A 15951-nucleotide genomic window follows, 5' to 3' on the forward strand; every position below is an offset into this window, starting at 1 on the left:
AGTGCTACACCAGGACAATGACCATGCTCTTGATAGCATTTATTAGGCCGTAGAAATGATAATGATACCCAAACACCAGATGCCTCTAATCTCTGACCCACGCATGCAATGCTCCGGCAGTATTCTACTCAACTCACAAGGACCTGCGCGCCTTCATCATCGCTATTCTCTTGACTTTTGAACCCATGTCAATCCCGAGACTTTTCCTGCTTTTGGGCGGACTCGGAATGTGTCCGCCTGGACCAGCATCCGATTGTCTCTTTCGCTTCTTTGCGATGCGGCTGTCGTAGTCTTTTGATGCATTCTTCTTGAATTCCTTGGAGAACCCATTGGCACGGACGACAGGGATTCCAAGTTCTTCGTCACGAGCCCGTTTTGGTGCTGCCTTTGCTGCCAGGTTCATCGCGAAGGGGTTCACCTTGCTCTTCGGTGCCGAACCACGCTCCGATGCTGGTGAATCCGTCGAAGCAGTTCCATTAACCTTTGCTGGGGTAGTAGGCTTGAATGAGGACTTTTCGGACCCTTTCGTATACACAAGGATATATGCTTTCTGTTTCAACACCGTTGATACGCTCACGTTTGATGAGTGCGCGTCATCAAACTCCATCCATACACCATTGCTCCCCTTTCCGAAACCGATGTAGTGACCACTGCGCGTGCTGCCACCTTCGTGTACAACCACGCCTGCCAAGTTGTATTTCGATATGGATTGCGCCTGGTTCGGGGCCATGTATGGTGCGATATCAAGTGTTTCGCCAAACTGAACATGCCTGCCGATCTTGGAAGACTGGAAACCGCCGCCGAATGTGAACCTCTTAAGGTGAAGGGTAAGCACAGGGGGAGCCTGATAGATCACAGACCCCTTCAGAGCATCGACCAATGTTCGGCACTTTTCACATTTATACTTATTCCGGCCCGAAAGCTTCTCGTTCTTGACGAATGCCGCCAGCGCACTCTCAATGCTGTTTCCAGCTCCACCTCCAATATCAAGCGAGATGTCCAGCATCGGCTGATATGTATTGGAGGGATGCTTGCATTTCAAGCAGCGCACCTGCTGACGGATATACCCACCGAAGATTCTGTGAATTACAGTCGTCTCCTGACTTCTTGGATCAAGCTTCTTATGTCCTTGCAGAGCAGACTTCTGCATAGCATCGATAAGACAACGCATGAACTCGTGAGCATCTTCTTGACGTCCCAGTCTAAACAACTTCGAGATATGTCTCAGCTTTCCCACAATTCCCTTTGGTGCAAATGCCTTTGCACGTCCTTTTCCGCCGTTGGGATAACATTTGCCAGCATGCTCCTCCATGGCACAGAAAACACAGTCGTTCATCCGACATTCAGCAGAATGGACGCCGCTCAGCAAATACCTCGCAAGTGGTGGGACATGCATCATGGCCTGCATGACCGAGTTCAAGAAACAGGTGTTTCCCAGGTTGTCCAGTCCCGGTGCTGGCTGATAGACACTGGAACCCCATGTAGTAGGTAGTTGATTCGCGGGAAAGAGCACTTTCTGCGGCTTTTCGAGGACGTCGCCGCCGTCTTCATCCGCGGTTGGCTCCGAGCCTTCTGACTCATCCTCTTTAGGTACTCCATTTGGCTTGGACTTGTCCTCAGCTGTGCGTGGCGGTCTGTTCAGGGGCGTATACTTCTTCGTAAGGTCGGGTCCGTCCGCGGAGGAGGTAGCTTTCCTGAACCGCACAGGCTCCGCGAGCAAATCCTTCAGCGAATGTTTGTTCGCGGAAATGCTGAAAATGTTTCCGAGCGCGTCTCCATTCTGCGCAGGCATGGTCATGGTAGCCATTCGTGAAGCGGCAACGGAGGTACCGATGTGAAGAAGAGCGCGGCGGCAAGAGAATAAAGTAGGCGTGAACGGCACTGTTGGGAGTAAACTCAGACGCAAACGCAAGAGAGAACGGCTGGAATCAAAGACGAAAGCTCAGTACCCGTCTTCCTTCACTGTTCAGAAAAAGTTCAGTGGCGTGCGCTTCGACTGCAAGGCACTTTGTCAACGTTACACGGAAACTTTAAACTCTGCCGATTTCGGTCGTCGAACGTCTGAGGATGTCGCCTGCTTCAAATGAGTTGACGTACGAGCGGGAACACGTCCATGAGGTCTACAATGTCATTGCCTCGCACTTTTCCGAGACACGGTACAAGGTGTGCTCTGCAACCCAGATTAATGATGGACAAAGGCTCACCTCTATGTGTTAGCCATGGCCTGTTGTGGACCGCTTCCTGAGAGAAAGACCAGATGGTGCTATAGGTATCGACGTGGGGTGCGGAAATGGCAAGTACCTCGGTGTCAACCCTAACATCTATGTCATTGGCTCGGACAGGTATGTCCGAACGGACAAGCTATGGAAGCCGACCGCTCACATCACTGCAGGAGCGATAATCTCATTAAGATCGCTCATGAGAGAGGCCACGAAGCGCTGGTAGCTGATGGCCTCGCTATCCCTCATCCACAAGGACGATTCGACTTTGCAATCTCAATCGCCGTTATCCATCATTTCTCCACTGACGTTCGCCGGCAAGAGGCTATCAAGACGGTGCTAGCTGCTTTGAAGCCAGACGGTCAGGCGCTTATCTTTGTTTGGGCTCTGGAGCAAAAGAACTCGAGAAGAGGGTGGGATGAAGGGGGTGAACAGGACGTTATGGTACCGTGGGTACTCCAGGAGAAGAAGCCAAAGCAACCGAAATCAAGACGCAACAAGGATGAAGCTGCAGAGGGGACACCGGAAAATCCAGCAGAAGGAAAAGAGAAGGAACCAGAGAAGGTCTATCAGCGATACTACCACCTCTTCAAGAAGGACGAACTGGAGGAGCGGGTCGTGGAGGCAGGTGGCAAAGTGATGGAATCAGGCTACGAACGAGATAACTGGTACGCAATTATCTCCAGATGAACCATTGCCTATAAACACCCGAGTCGATGTCCATCAACTTCCCATCTTGCGTCGAATTCCCCAGAATCCCATCCGCACGTGCCTTTGCCGCTATAGCGGTCCGATAGGCTGCGGCTCCACGAAAATAAAGTTCCCATCTAACAAGCACGGCGTCAAAGCAAACAATCCATTTGACCATTCATGAACAGCAGATCATGAAGTTGAATCAGGCTTTGCAAAGTTCCCGTCGATTTGCGTCGACGCTGGCCGGTCACGTCAAGATCACCAAGTCTGATCTGCCGGCCTCAACATTCTTCTGCTCGAGCCATGCCGGCGAGTACGTCTCGAAGTCAGGGGAGTGCACAAGGACGTTCAATGAGGTCTTTGATACCCGGTTGTTAAGGGCTTCTCCCGGCTTGGATCCTCAACCCAGCGTGTTCTTCGAGCAATCCCTCTCGTCCAATCAGCGTCGACTTGGTCAGCCTGACGAACGTGAGGTGACTCTCGGAAAGAGTAAGTCCAAACCCTTTTAAACTGCTCTTTAATACGTCTCTAAAATCGCTATAGCCATTCGTACGCTCAGGCAGCATCTCCCACACATCCTCGAAACTCCCCTTCCAGCCAAGATCCTCTCTCCATCAGTCAAGCTACACCTCTTTCCCTCGACACACCCCAACATCCCCAGAGTTTCTGGCCGAGTCCCATACCTAGCAGCACTGCGTCTCGCATGTTGGACTGTTCCGGTCATCTTGAAGCGTCAACCCCCGACAAACCACGTCCGTCTCGAAATCCTTTCCGAAAGGATGATCACGGTGAACGGTCGTGAACGTCTCATGGTCCGCTGGCAAACCGCCCTTGACCATCCGCATTCGGACGAGGGGTGTATGGCCGGCTGGTTCTGGTTCGAGTTTGATGAGTTTGGGAAGTTGAGTTCGCATGTGGTCGAGGACGTTGAATATCCTACGGAGAGGCAGCAGAAACCGTCTGTTGTGACGAGTATTTGGGAGATGTTTGGAAGTGGATCCAGGAAAGAGGAGCAACTGGCATGGTACTGTGTGCCGTTGCGCAGGAAGAGGCGTGAAGAGGCGGGGCTAATGAACGATCGCTTGTGATGGACAACAGCAAGAATGGCATTATTTGACGACTGTCTGGACGAGTTGTATGGGCATTCTCTTGGTTTTTCTTTGGTAAGGTTCGGCGTTAATGGGTTCTATTGGGTTCCGACACGGAATAAAAGTTGACATTCTTTCACGAAGGTATTGATAGGTATGTCCTATGCATATGAAAAGCTGGCTTCCTTACGTGTTCTGACATCGCCTCGGTGTATCTTAAAACTTTTCCTGAAGCTTGCCAACATCCGTGATCGGCAGTCCACAAGCAAAGCCCTCACAAATGTGAACCCTAGGAACCGGCGATTTCTTGTCCCCAACAATCTCTCTAATGACTTCGTTCTTCTCAACAATGAGTGCATCAGGATTCTCGGGGTCGATATGCATCACAACGGCGTTGGGCATCAACTGAGCACGGATCGTAGAGAGGAAGTCCTGGGTCTTCGGATCCTCGAGAGAGCCGACGACGACGACCTGGCGCATACCAGCAATCTGGGCGATGACAGTCGGAAGCATACCCGTCATCGCAAACGGCGCATCCTCGAGCGTCCCGGCGAACGCACGGCACGTGCGGTCAGCTTTGTCCTCCATCTCCCGATCACCGGTGAACGCACTGAGACGCATCAAATTGCTGGTTGCGATGGCGTTGGAGCTTGGCTCCGCGTTGTCTTGGTCATCCTTGAGGCGGAGGATGGCGTCGGAGGCAGATGCTGGGGTCGAGAAGTAGGCGTCGTCGGTATCGTCCCAAAAGAGAGTGTCTTGCGTTTCTTGGAGCTTCAGGGCCCATTGGAGGTACTCCGAGTTAAACGTGGCTTCGTAGAGGTCCAATAAACCTTGAATCAGGAATGCGTAGTCATCTGTGAATCCTTCCACCTTGCCGGCTTCCTCACGGAAAACACGGATCAACTTTCCGCTCTCGGGCTTGTATAAGTTGGTCTTCACAAACTTCGCAGCATCTTCAGCATACTTCAAGTAATCCTTTGCCCTCTCCGGGTTCTTCGCCTTCAATGCAGCAGCCGCGCGAGCCAAGGATCCGATAGCCAAACCGTTCCAGCTCGTGACGATCTTGTCATCGAGGTGTGGGAAAGGTCGGTGCTCTTGCCTGTATTCCCACAGCTTCTGACGGCACCTCTTGATAATGGCCTCAGTTTCCTCCTCGGTCTTGTTGAACTTCTTGGCAAGCTCAGGGATCGTGAGAACGATGCAAAGGACGTTTTTCTTTAGCAACTCATCGTGGGCGTCATGACGAGGATCAACGTTTCCACCTCGACGGACGTCCCAGAAAGCAGCAGCGATATGAGCGTCCTCGCCGAGGATCTTCTCAAACTCAGCGTACTCCCAGACATAGAATGCACCTTCCTTCTTTTCGAGGCTCTCTTTGCCAGGAAGGGAGTCGGCATCTTCGGCAGAGTAGAAGCCACCGCCAGGGTGTGCAAGCCTCTGCGTACCCAAATACGTCGCAAGAGAATCCATGGTGGAAAGGTACACGTCATCACCGGTCAAGAGCCAGGCGTCAAGGTAGTTACCCAGAAGCTGACCCTGGTCGTAAAGCATGATTTCGAAGTGCGGCAAGGACCAATCAGCCGTCACACTGTACCGAGAGATACCATAACCGATGTGATCCCGGATACCACCAAAAGCAATCTTCCGCAAAGTGAGCAAAGCCATCTGACGGGCGTGTTCGGCTTCCTTCTCGCCGACCGCGTCGGAACGGTATTTGCCCATACGGAGGAGGAAGGAGAGGTTGATTGCCGTAGGGAACTTTGGCGCTCCCCCGAAGCCACCATTCGTTTTGTCGAACCGCTTCCTGAAGTAGTTGTAGGCATCGATAGCAATCCTGTCAGACAAGTCGTTCTCGGTTCCTCCAGATGCAGAGAAAGATTTAAGCTGTTCGAGGATGTTGGAGGCGGACTTTTGGCAGCGTTCTTGGTCAGTTTCCCAGAGGTTTGCGATCTTCTCGATAATCTGGAGGAACCCGCCTCGGCCAGAGTGCATCTTGACGGCATCTGGACCGGGGAAATAAGTTCCTCCGAAGATTGGCTTCAAGTCGGGAGTAAGGAAGACACTCATGGGCCAGCCACCTGAGCCGGTAGTAGCCTGCACAAATGACATGTAGATCCTGTCAACATCGGGACGCTCTTCACGATCAACCTTGACCGAAATGAAGGATTTGTTAAGTGCAGCCGCGATGATCTGGTTCTCGAACGACTCCCTTTCCATGACATGACACCAATGACACGCAGAGTACCCTACAGAGAGGAATATGGGCTTATTCTGTTCTTTAGCTAGCTGCAATGCATCCGGAGACCATTCATACCAGTCGACCGGGTTGTGCATGTGCTGACGCAAGTACGGCGACTTAGAAGCAGCGAGACGGTTAAGATGTTCGGTTGCCATTGTACTTTTTGATGATGAGAGGAAGGATCTAGCCGTGATCAACGTCCTCTTCATGAGATCGGATCTGGTCGCGGAGGTTGGTGGTGAGTCTGGTGGTGACGTCATCCTCGAGCTCGACTTCTTGCGTTGTTATAGGGGTAGCAAAATGTATATAATCCTGGAAGTCTATTCCTGTGCCATTTTATGCAGCATACTCATAATAACCATTTCATGACTGCTGGTCGCCGTTGCCCAACCTCTCATAATCAGAGTTTTGTCTACTCAATGCCATCCTTTGCATGCCGCTCTTCATCTTGACGACGAAGCCTCGGGCGAGATCATCTGAGGGAGTCCCAACCCTGCTGGGAGTACTTGGTGTTTCTGGTGTACCGCGAACAGGTGTTACGTCCATAGAGGATCGTCCGCTCCTCACTAAAGACGTAGTCTCCTCGTCATCCTGTACCGTATCTCCAAACAGGACGTCCATTTCTTCCAGCGCAACACCTTTTGTCTCGGGGTAAAAGAACCATACCACAGCAAAACTCACAGCACAGCTAGCGGCATGGATGAGGTATAGCTTCCACTTGATTGCTTGCTGCAGTACTGGAGTCCCCTCTCCTACCAAGAAGTTGAATGCCCAGTTTGTCGCTGTTGACAAACTAGCTCCCTTGGCACGGATAGTCAAAGGCAAGATTTCTGGCGGATACAACCAAGGGACAGGACTATGTCGTGTGTGTTAGCTGTGAGAGACCTACGACAAACAATTCCGAAGACTTACCCCCATGACGCGCCAAAAGAGGCGTTGTATATGATGACCAGAGCCACCACGAGATCGGCTGTGTACCATTTGTCCAGGTACATGACGCATGATATCGACGATAAAGCTACGCACATGACAACAGCTCCCGAGAGGAGAATGAAGCGCCGGCCCAGGTAATCGATGGCGTACCAAGGCGGGATCGTGGAGGCGACGTAGACCAAACCGTTGATACCCGTCATGAGAAGCGCGTCCCTGCCGACCCAGCCTGCCTGCTCAAAGACGAGAGGCGCGTAGTAGCTAATGACGTTAATGCCGTTGAGCTGTGCAAAGGCTTGGGAACTCATAGCAATGAGAACTCGCTTCTTGTACCTCCGCCACATCTCTCCGTAACTCATCTCCCCTTCGATCCTTTGCTTCAAGACCCCCTGTTTGATAGAGCGGAACTCATCTCTAGCAACTTTGCTGTCTGTGTCACCTTTAGCAAGGAGATTGGCCAAGACAGTTAGGCCCTCGATGTCGTGATCACGGTCAAGCAGCCAGCGAGGGCTTTCGACAATCGCCAGCGACCCTACAGCCAGTAAAAAACCCCTACAAGAGAGCGTGTTAGCTTCCAAGGGAGGTACGAAAGCCAGAGATGAGCCTACATAACACACTGCATGAACAATGGCAATCTCCACGACATATTGCTAGGGATGAACGACGCAAAATAGTCTATCCAGACCGAGCTCGCATATCCGATAATGTTTCCGGTAAACTCAATGCACGCTAGGGATCCTCGATGATCCGCTGGTGAAATCTCTGACTGGTATATGGGAACAATAGTCGACAAAAGGCCAACGCCGATACCCGCGGTAAAGCGACCGATGATCATGCTGACCATGCCCGAAGACATGGTTTGAATCAAGCCGCCCATTGTGAATACGCATGCACCGTAAGAGATCGTCCGTCGTCTACCGATCAGGTCTCCGACCCTTCCGACGGCTATTGAGGATATAAATGCACCCACCTGAACCAACGGTAAGTAAGTTGTAAGATCCTATGATCGAAGGACATACCTCCAAAATCGCGACCATGGTCCCCAGTTTTGCTCGACTGGGATAGTTAAACGTTTCATTGAAGTACTGGCCAGTAATAATGCCCGACATAACGCCCTGGTCATAACCAAACAGAAAGACACCTAACGACACGAAGACTGTGGTGAAGTAAACCAATGGCTTACCAACAAACGCGGTACCTCTCTGTACTCCTCCACTCATGACGAACGAAAGTACTTTCTCGAACGTGGAAGGAACTGCTCTCGGCACAACAGGTATTCGCACGTCGCTGGGCTCACTCTGCCTGGTCTGGCGAAGGCCAGCACGAAAGGGCGTAGGGTTGACTACCTGTAGATAGCCATTGCTGCCCTCCATTGCCCTCGTGAATGCAGCGGGTGTTGGTGGTGAATGAACCCTTCTATGTTGACCTTCACTTCGCTACGTTGGAGCCTTGCGCCTATCGCCGTTCCCCAGGAACCCGCGGCCGCGCCCGCTGCAATTGCAAAATCTACATCAACGAGAATGCTGGATGTTCATTTCTTCTATTTCAAAAGTTCTCAAGCTACCTGGGTTCTGCCTTGCGCATTTGCTCCGTGGCAGCAGCGTCCTTGACGAGCCGGTCGTTATTGCCATCCCAGGGGCTTCATAAACTGCGAAGCGGACTGACCAGGGATATGCAATAGCAACATTGCCATGCTTCATCTCATTCTACCCTGACCAGATCAGCCGCTGGCCGTTCGTTTTCTGCAGGCGACATAGCCATATTCGTTGTTTCATCATCGTCACAGTCTCACATAGGCTCACATCATCTCTCCGTGTCTGCGCTCATCTCGCTATCCATAGGGCTCCCAGTGCTTCTCAAGACAAACCTCCCGTGATCGAAATGTTTCTCATGGTACACCAGCCCATTCGAGTTTGCATAAGCCTTTCCACAACCCGGCACTTGGCAAATATATGGCCGATCCTTCTCCATTGTAGTTTCCTTCTTCTTGCCGCCTGCGGGCGATGGCGCGTGTCCAAAGGACCCAGACGCGACCTCGATATGATATTTGAGACCATTCACGTTTTTGTATGTTCGCTCACAGCCAGGCAGAGCACACCTGAACGGCCGAGTGTTCGTCTCCGGCGTCTTAGGATGACTTCTGACATGATCAAGAAGTTCGGCACCGGTCTGGAACACCGCTGTGTAGGGAGGACAGACATTACACGAATATGGAAGAACAGACTTGCTCTTTTCTGCGGAAGCAGCAGCTGCCATCGTTTCTCGGCCATTTGTGATAGGGTGATCAAACAGCACATTGTCAGCAGAGCCACATAGTTGACCATTGTGCGTACTACCAAAGGCACTTATTGGTTCCTCCAGCGACACGTTCTCAAACGTATGGTGGCCCTTGTAAGTCAGATTGTCCTGCAAAAGAGAATCCGGTAACGGAAGACTGCCGTCGTTAAGATTCAACGCCTGATCCTGGTGAGGCGTAGATTGCATGTCAGAGGGAAGCACGGATTGGTGGGCATGCGCTGCGACAAGATCGTGGTAACCCGAGGCATTGGAAGTGTTCGTAGTCATTGGTGTGCTGCGCAATGTTACAGGAGCAGGGGCCCCAGCTGTCATTGACATAGGCAGATCTGATAAAGACGGGCCCATATCTGATATTGACATTTGCTGAAATGGTCCCGGTGATGGCTGTACAGAAGCTTGGTTCGGTAATTGTGACCCTGAAATAAGGTAATCGCCTGGTGATTCCGAAGGTCTGTATGCGTTTCCATCCTCTGCGACGTTATAAGACGGGAATTGTTGATCAAACGGATACGTCGTGTTGTCTAAAGAGGCGTAGCCTGGGAATTGGGGGAGCTCGCTGGTTTGTCGTGCGTCATGACCATATTGCTGCTGTATTGGAGGTGAAAATTCATTGTACATCGCGCCCTGCGCTTGTTGTGTCATCAGTTGAGGATCAGTGAAAGCGGCCTGTTGGCCTCCTTGTAGCTGCTGTAGCTGTGTATCCACCGAAGCATGCTCGTGTGGCTGCTGAATGTGATGCATCACGGATCCATCATTGGCGGGGATGAATTCGTTCGGTGATCCAAAGACTGTCGTGGAGTTGTATGACATGTAGTCATACGCGGTTTCGATCTGATGTTGCACCGGCAAACTCTGCTGTGTCTCAAAATCCCGTGGTGAGAATGCTGGCGGTTCCTCCTGGTTTGGTGATTGCACGTTCTTCACCGCCATGGTTTCGCGGTTGATCTTTCGCCAACGATTGCGGCACTGAAGTCCGGTTCTACCTTGAAAGTGCGGCGCAATCTTTTGCCATACTGTCCCCAGTTGGCGTACGAGTTCACCTAACCGTAGGTCGTCGTCTGGGGACCAAGGGCTAAGCTTGTCGATAGAGGGTGAAATCCCCTCTCGGTAGCGCTTTGAGCATTGATCATCCGTACGGCCTTCGATCGTCGCCGCTAAGGTGCCATCAGCAAAACTTTCTCGAGAGTGGTATTGCCGAGTAAATGCATACCAATCCTACTCCACTGTGTCCCAAACCTGGCGACACCCTCCCGAAGGAGTTGATCTTCCGCTTCCGTCCATGCTCCACGCTTGAGCTTTGGATCGAGACTATGAAACCAGCGCTTCCTACAGCTCTTGTTGGTGCGACCTGGGAGATACGTTGCTATTGTTGACCACTTTTCCGTCCTGTCACCGAAGCGAGCAACTGCCTCGCGGAGCCGTTGATCCTCACTGGGCGACCAGGGCGTTCGCGAAGATAACGGCGCCTGTATCGAAAGTCACGAATCAGCATACAGGGACAAGGAAAAGGGGGGAAACGAAAACGTGACGAACCGTGTAGGTGCTCGACGGCATCCGCGCAGAGACCGACCCACCCCAGAACAGATTGGAGGATGATGATTAGGGAATGTCTGACCGAAAAGACAACAGTCACCGTCCAATGGAAGATGCTCCGCGCATACGGGAGAGAATAATGATGTTTTGCTCGTTGTGTTGGAGTCGCTGACAGCTGCACGAGCATGCACCAATTGCAGTACCGAGCATACAGCTGCCACCTGTGGACGGGGTCCTGTACTGGCAGTGTGAAGGACATATATGCCGAGGGTGAAGGGTCAAGGAGATACTGAGGTCAAGATTCAAACCGAAGACGGCAGTAACGGCAATCAGTGTTTCAATTGCTAATCATAGTCATACACTCATACCATAAGTCCCACTGTATCCATCCTTCTACTCCGCTAAAAATGCTATATCATGCCATAAAGACCCTCATTGGGCCTCAATGCTCTCGTTGATCTTCTTGGCCTGCTTGGTGCTAGCCTTGGAGCTGGGGCCCTTCAAGTAAGAGGCGATGAAAAACTGGCAGAAGAGGTAGGTGAGGGGAGTGAGGTAGGCAACGTTAAGGATAACAGCCCAGATCTGACCAGGAGCCTTGAGACAGCTGTCGACGAAGAGGTAGGATGCAGCGGTAGAACCGCCGACGAGGAACTGGGTGATCTGCAGGGTGGTGAGGGAGCGCTTGAGGACGCGGGGGAAGGGGAGGCGGAGGGTAGAGACGGTGTAGTAGAAGTACTATATACCAGTTAGCAATTGAAAGGGTGACAATCGCAAGACGTGACTGACCATGATGGAGTGGATGAAGGAGTTGAAGACAATGAAGATCCAGATCGGGGGAGCCTGGTAACGGATACCGGCCCACATAGTAATCATGGCTCCGGAGTGGTGGTAAGTCTGCAACAAGCTAGACTTCTTGTTCTTGACAAGGATGATGATGGTATCGAAGATCTCGTAGAACTTGGAAAGGTAGAAAAGGTAACCATAGTAGTTGATCAAGTTGTCGACAAGGTTGTCCTGGAGGGGGAACTGATCGCAGAAGGCCTTGCCGAACTGACCGGTAGCAAGACCAGCACCGAACTGGGCGGAAACCTGACGAAAACCGTGGATAAAGGTCCAGACGGAGTAGACGCAGAGAAATGCGTTGTGCGCAAGGACCAAGGCCTTGAACCAAAGAGAGTGGGTGAAACGAGGAGCAGGGCCACGACCGCGCGTCTTGTTGATCAAGTGAACGCAGGTAGAGTAGATCAATGCGGTGATGATGGGAGTCTTGTAGTCCATCATGGTACCGTAGGTCTCACTGGGCGCACAACGATTAGCGATCGTATGCGGAAGGAGCATTGATCCAACTTACGGGAACGGGATCCATTGCTTGGGCCTTGAAGGATAGACGTGGTCGCCCTTCGCAATGGCCTCGTAAAGGCCAGCGGCGGTCTGCGTCGCAATAGCGGACTGGTTGTTGAAGGCAATGTACTGCATCATGGATCGTCGAACGAAGACGGGCGCTCACGTCGTAAAGGGTGATAAAGACTGATCAGATAGAAGAACTGAACGGCGAACAACGATTCAGTCCAGCAAAGGAACCTATCAACCCTCTATATTAGAGAGGGAAGATCGAGAGTTTGTTGAGGAATTGTTCAACTTTTTGGGGCGTGCACCCCAACTTTTGACAACCGAGACTCACTTGCACGCTTGCCGCGCGCGAACGTCCGTAACCTTCCCCAACGCCAGAGACCTTCTTGCACTGCCACCACCTGGGCAACCAAAGCCCGCGTAGAAAGAAACGGTTCGCCGTTACAGGTACGAGATGACCCCCGGATCTGCGACGTTCCGGTGGGTTTGTTTGAATACATGGGTCCAGAGAGGTCGCGGTCTCAGACCTCCGATGCCCTACGTCTATGGTTGCCCAGTAGAAGGTTCACCGAGCCATGATCGGTAGCTCAGAGGCAATTGCCGCTCACAAAAGACATCAGAATACCTGCTGCTGACTGCACTCTTCCACGCGCGTATGTCTCGGCGAAACTGTCTATTTCGGTAAAGAAGTCCGACGGTCGTTCGGAGAATGCCCAAAAATGTCAGACAACCGTCCCTAAACAACAACGAACATCAGATATGAGAAGTACGTTCTGTAGCTAAGATAATGCGGAAAAATCATGAAGCAACCTTATCTTGGGGGTATCCTCTAGGTTCCATAAACAACCCGAACAGCAAAACTCCGCCAATCCATTCTCCCAGAGGTATCGTTTGCCGCCGATGAATCAGGTCGTAACGCCTGAGTGATTTACTCATCGTCATCGTAGTCACCTTCGCTTTCGCTCCACCCTGCTGAACTGGGTTCAGCAATATCAGCATCCAAGTCCACTTCATCCATCATCATGCTTTGCTCGTCCATATCCCTTTCAGGGCTCATCATAGGACTACTCCTCGGGCTCTCCATTCCTGCATCATGGACCATCGGAACAACTCGCTGCGTCTGCGGCGTTATTCGTGTAGCACTGACATCATAATCTCCTTCGCTTGCACTTTCTATGTCCGCATCCAGATCTGGCTCCTCCTCATTTAGCGGTACAGACGATGACCGCTCCGATGCGTCTTCATCAAACCCACCGCCTGAGCGCGGAGAGGTTGCGACTTCAAGACGCTCGAGCTCCATCTCAAGTAGTTCATCCATCGTGTGTTTTAGACCTGGTGGTCGGAGATATGAGGAACCCCACATGCTGATCTGCTTGAGCTGTAGACTGCTTTAGTCACCTAATACGAGCAGTGAGAGAACGAACTCACTTGATTCTCATATTCTTCTTCTTCAAGATCCAATTGCGACTTTTTCGACGACGGCGTGATAATGGTGCATGACCGCGATGTGTCCCGCCGGTACCAGAAAGGCTGTGCTTGTGCCATTGGCAACGGTCTTCAAGGTCCCAAGCGTTGCTGGAATTGGGAAGGCTGTTCCTTCTAATGTGTTGGTCTTCCTGTGGGTCTTCGATGTTATGCGTCGGTGTTGCACGTTCGTGCATGGAGTTGCAGCAACCTTCAAACCCCGTACGAGAAGCATTCATCCAGCACGATATGGGAGACCGATACAGGTGAGCGTGTACGAAAGGTTGCGCATACTTGTACTGATTTTGCTCTGTTGCAGAGACAGAAGTGACAGAGGCGGTAGATATGGGCCTCCACCGGGACGGCGCGACTACGAGTATGAGCGTGACAGTCGCGATAGATCCAGAGGTCGCGGAGGATTTGGACGTTCTCCAGACCGTGGAAGAGGCGGAGGTCCATACCGTCCACGCTCACCTTCGCCATGTGGCTACGATCGGGATAGAAGACGGTCACCTCCGCCATTTCGCGGTGGGTACAGTGGAGGCCCTCCAAGCCCACGCGACAGAAGGGATACGAGACCAGACTTGAGGCCGCCTTATGGTGGTTATGCTGATCAAAGACCAATGAACCGCTTAGCGGACGATGTCCGTGGACCTGAACGACAAGCGTCTAGACCTTCACCCCCTCCTCCCTCTAATACTTCTAACGCCGGACAAAGATCCGGTGTGATACCCAGCCCGGCTCGAGCTCCCTTGCCACCCTCCCGCAATGTGGACGGCGCTCCTACTCGACTGTCTTCGCAAGTGTTCCGTCAAGCACCACCATATAACCCTGGTGGCCCACGAGACTCTCCAGTTGGCCCACCACGAGGACCCCGCAATCCCAGTTTTGGCAGCGGTCCATCACCTGGACCTCGCGGTGGATTTAGAGGGGGCGCACCTTACAGGGGAGGGTTCAGACAGGGTCCTCCACCATCATTCATGAATCAGAGGTCTAGCATGTCGGTAGCGTCGCCAGCAACACCATCGTGGAGTTCACCGGCAGGGATACGAAGACAAAGTACGTTTGGGGCGTCACATAATGGCCCTGCCGATAGTCCAGCGGTGCAAGGAGGTGAGGGTGAAAAGGTGGAAACATGGGCGCCAGTGGTCGAGGAATCTGTGCGTCCAGTAATAACGAGGATCGGGCGTGTCGGATACGAGTCTATCAGGCCTCAACTTGACGAGGAGGTGAGTTGCTCTAAAGTTCAAGACCCAGTCAAATGCTAACCTTGTCAAAGGTTGTCCGATTGCGTCGTGAGTATGAAGAACTGGATCGGAAAGATTTGGAGAAACAAAAGCGTAAGCGAGCAGCGATATCGGATTACAACAAGGCGGAGCGGGATTCCACCGCAATCGCATATAGAGTAGAATTGGCCGAGCAACAACTGGATGGCATGCTCACAGGAACGATACTCTTTGATTAAGGAATATGGCATTGCTGTAGTGGATGCTGGATATCTGCTCTTCATCACTATCAATCATACAGGTGTTCTTCTCCTCCGTCAACTCAACGGCTCTTTCTAGTGTGCCGTAACCTCCATGATGAATGCACTCCCTTAGAACTTCTTGCACTCTGTAAACATGTGTTAGCGCTTCCCATGATATTCAAAGACGTAAACCCACCTAATTCCGTTCGCGAAGGATCCAGTGGCAACGCACAGAAGTATCCGAACTGTGAATTACGTTAGCCAAGCGTAGGATGAGCTTGCTTCGAACTACCTTCTGCATTTGCTCAAACATCTGCTTCGAATTCAGGCGCAGCTTCACACAGCTCAGTCCGCCGTCTGATACGCGTCTGAAAATGCTTGTCAGCCTGATTTCAGGGCATACGACGCATGCAATGGACACACCGGCAGACAGTAGACTCGTCGGAATCCCTCTCCGAATCGAACGTGTAGTTGGAGCGTGGGCTCTCATTGAGGAACCGATCGAGCCGCTGCACATTCTTAACAGCTTCTGGATCGTCCATAGGGGTTTGCTGGGTGTTCATCGACATAGTTGCGATTGCTTCGTGGTCCGGGTCTTTTTCGTTGTGGTGTTTAACTGCCTGCACCTTGACGTTCTGGCATCGCTCGCACCTTAATTCCGCGTCCCCG

The 15951-nt window shown here is 52.0% G+C and overlaps 11 protein-coding genes across 11 annotated transcripts; 3 read left to right on the top strand and 8 right to left on the bottom strand.

Annotated features, from left to right (window-relative positions):
• Positions 1 to 133: 133 nt before the first annotated feature.
• Positions 134 to 1792, bottom strand: SAICODRAFT_56763 (cysteine proteinase; the record flags this gene model as incomplete). The annotated part of the gene is made up of 1 exon (XM_019169478.1): positions 134 to 1792. The coding sequence occupies one exon, from the start codon at positions 1790 to 1792 to the stop codon at positions 134 to 136; it is 1659 nt and encodes a 552-aa protein (XP_019024323.1).
• A 4-nt stretch (positions 1793 to 1796) lies between these two features.
• On the top strand, positions 1797 to 2909 carry SAICODRAFT_35067 (S-adenosyl-L-methionine-dependent methyltransferase; the record flags this gene model as incomplete). Its single annotated transcript, XM_019168397.1, has 4 exons — positions 1797 to 1826; positions 2089 to 2163; positions 2218 to 2342; positions 2393 to 2909. 4 exons carry the CDS (start codon positions 1797 to 1799, stop codon positions 2907 to 2909), a joined length of 747 nt encoding a protein of 248 aa, XP_019024324.1.
• Positions 2910 to 3103: 194 nt separating this feature from the next.
• On the top strand, positions 3104 to 4000 carry SAICODRAFT_7370 (uncharacterized protein; the record flags this gene model as incomplete). Its single annotated transcript, XM_019170881.1, has 2 exons — positions 3104 to 3401; positions 3456 to 4000. 2 exons carry the CDS (start codon positions 3104 to 3106, stop codon positions 3998 to 4000), a joined length of 843 nt encoding a protein of 280 aa, XP_019024325.1.
• Positions 4001 to 4216: 216 nt separating this feature from the next.
• On the bottom strand, positions 4217 to 6394 carry SAICODRAFT_56610 (DUF255-domain-containing protein; the record flags this gene model as incomplete). The annotated part of the gene is made up of 2 exons (XM_019169463.1): positions 4217 to 4993; positions 5060 to 6394. 2 exons carry the CDS (start codon positions 6392 to 6394, stop codon positions 4217 to 4219), a joined length of 2112 nt encoding a protein of 703 aa, XP_019024326.1.
• Positions 6395 to 6602: 208 nt separating this feature from the next.
• SAICODRAFT_56821 (general substrate transporter) lies at positions 6603 to 8389 on the bottom strand (the record flags this gene model as incomplete). The annotated part of the gene is made up of 4 exons (XM_019169485.1): positions 6603 to 7095; positions 7152 to 7721; positions 7778 to 8139; positions 8189 to 8389. The coding sequence occupies 4 exons, from the start codon at positions 8387 to 8389 to the stop codon at positions 6603 to 6605; spliced, it is 1626 nt and encodes a 541-aa protein (XP_019024327.1).
• A 302-nt stretch (positions 8390 to 8691) lies between these two features.
• On the bottom strand, positions 8692 to 9709 carry SAICODRAFT_30264 (uncharacterized protein). The gene has a single exon (XM_019167640.1). The coding sequence runs from the start codon at positions 9651 to 9653 to the stop codon at positions 8973 to 8975; it is 681 nt and encodes a 226-aa protein (XP_019024328.1). The 5' UTR covers positions 9654 to 9709; the 3' UTR covers positions 8692 to 8972.
• Positions 9710 to 10621: 912 nt separating this feature from the next.
• Positions 10622 to 10924, bottom strand: SAICODRAFT_56816 (uncharacterized protein; the record flags this gene model as incomplete). Its single annotated transcript, XM_019169484.1, has 1 exon — positions 10622 to 10924. A coding segment is annotated over one exon (303 nt), but the record flags the coding sequence as incomplete, so codon positions are not given.
• A 508-nt stretch (positions 10925 to 11432) lies between these two features.
• SAICODRAFT_56749 (uncharacterized protein) lies at positions 11433 to 12278 on the bottom strand (the record flags this gene model as incomplete). Its single annotated transcript, XM_019169477.1, has 2 exons — positions 11433 to 11735; positions 11787 to 12278. The coding sequence occupies 2 exons, from the start codon at positions 12276 to 12278 to the stop codon at positions 11433 to 11435; spliced, it is 795 nt and encodes a 264-aa protein (XP_019024330.1).
• Positions 12279 to 13278: 1000 nt separating this feature from the next.
• On the bottom strand, positions 13279 to 13895 carry SAICODRAFT_35072 (uncharacterized protein; the record flags this gene model as incomplete). The annotated part of the gene is made up of 2 exons (XM_019168398.1): positions 13279 to 13728; positions 13779 to 13895. The coding sequence occupies 2 exons, from the start codon at positions 13893 to 13895 to the stop codon at positions 13279 to 13281; spliced, it is 567 nt and encodes a 188-aa protein (XP_019024331.1).
• Positions 13896 to 14130: 235 nt separating this feature from the next.
• On the top strand, positions 14131 to 15380 carry SAICODRAFT_19147 (uncharacterized protein). The gene is made up of 2 exons (XM_019166056.1): positions 14131 to 15043; positions 15094 to 15380. Exons 1-2 carry the CDS (start codon positions 14438 to 14440, stop codon positions 15277 to 15279), a joined length of 792 nt encoding a protein of 263 aa, XP_019024332.1. The 5' UTR covers positions 14131 to 14437; the 3' UTR covers positions 15280 to 15380.
• Positions 15362 to 15874, bottom strand: SAICODRAFT_19148 (uncharacterized protein). Its single transcript, XM_019166057.1, has 4 exons — positions 15706 to 15874; positions 15575 to 15650; positions 15479 to 15527; positions 15362 to 15428 (listed from the first exon to the last, which is right to left on the bottom strand). The coding sequence occupies exons 1-4, from the start codon at positions 15849 to 15851 to the stop codon at positions 15412 to 15414; spliced, it is 288 nt and encodes a 95-aa protein (XP_019024333.1). The 5' UTR covers positions 15852 to 15874; the 3' UTR covers positions 15362 to 15411.
• Between the last annotated feature and the right edge of the window lie 77 nt (positions 15875 to 15951).

This window comes from Saitoella complicata, assembly GCF_001661265.1.
Source record: "Saitoella complicata NRRL Y-17804 unplaced genomic scaffold SAICOscaffold_11, whole genome shotgun sequence".
Lineage (NCBI taxonomy): Eukaryota > Fungi > Ascomycota > Saitoellomycetes > Saitoellales > Saitoellaceae > Saitoella > Saitoella complicata.

Coding starts and splice junctions, on each gene's coding strand:
- SAICODRAFT_30264 (XM_019167640.1), bottom strand. CDS start 9,653: ATGCAATCTACGCCTCACCAGGATCAGGCGTTGAATCTTAACGACGGC.
- SAICODRAFT_19147 (XM_019166056.1), top strand. CDS start 14,438: ATGAACCGCTTAGCGGACGATGTCCGTGGACCTGAACGACAAGCGTCT. Junction 15,044..15,093: donor GGCCTCAACTTGACGAGGAG/GTGAGTTGCTCT, acceptor ACCTTGTCAAAG/GTTGTCCGATTGCGTCGTGA.
- SAICODRAFT_19148 (XM_019166057.1), bottom strand. CDS start 15,851: ATGTCGATGAACACCCAGCAAACCCCTATGGACGATCCAGAAGCTGTT. Junction 15,651..15,705: donor GACGAGTCTACTGTCTGCCG/GTGTGTCCATTG, acceptor AAGCATTTTCAG/ACGCGTATCAGACGGCGGAC. Junction 15,528..15,574: donor TGTTTGAGCAAATGCAGAAG/GTAGTTCGAAGC, acceptor CGTAATTCACAG/TTCGGATACTTCTGTGCGTT.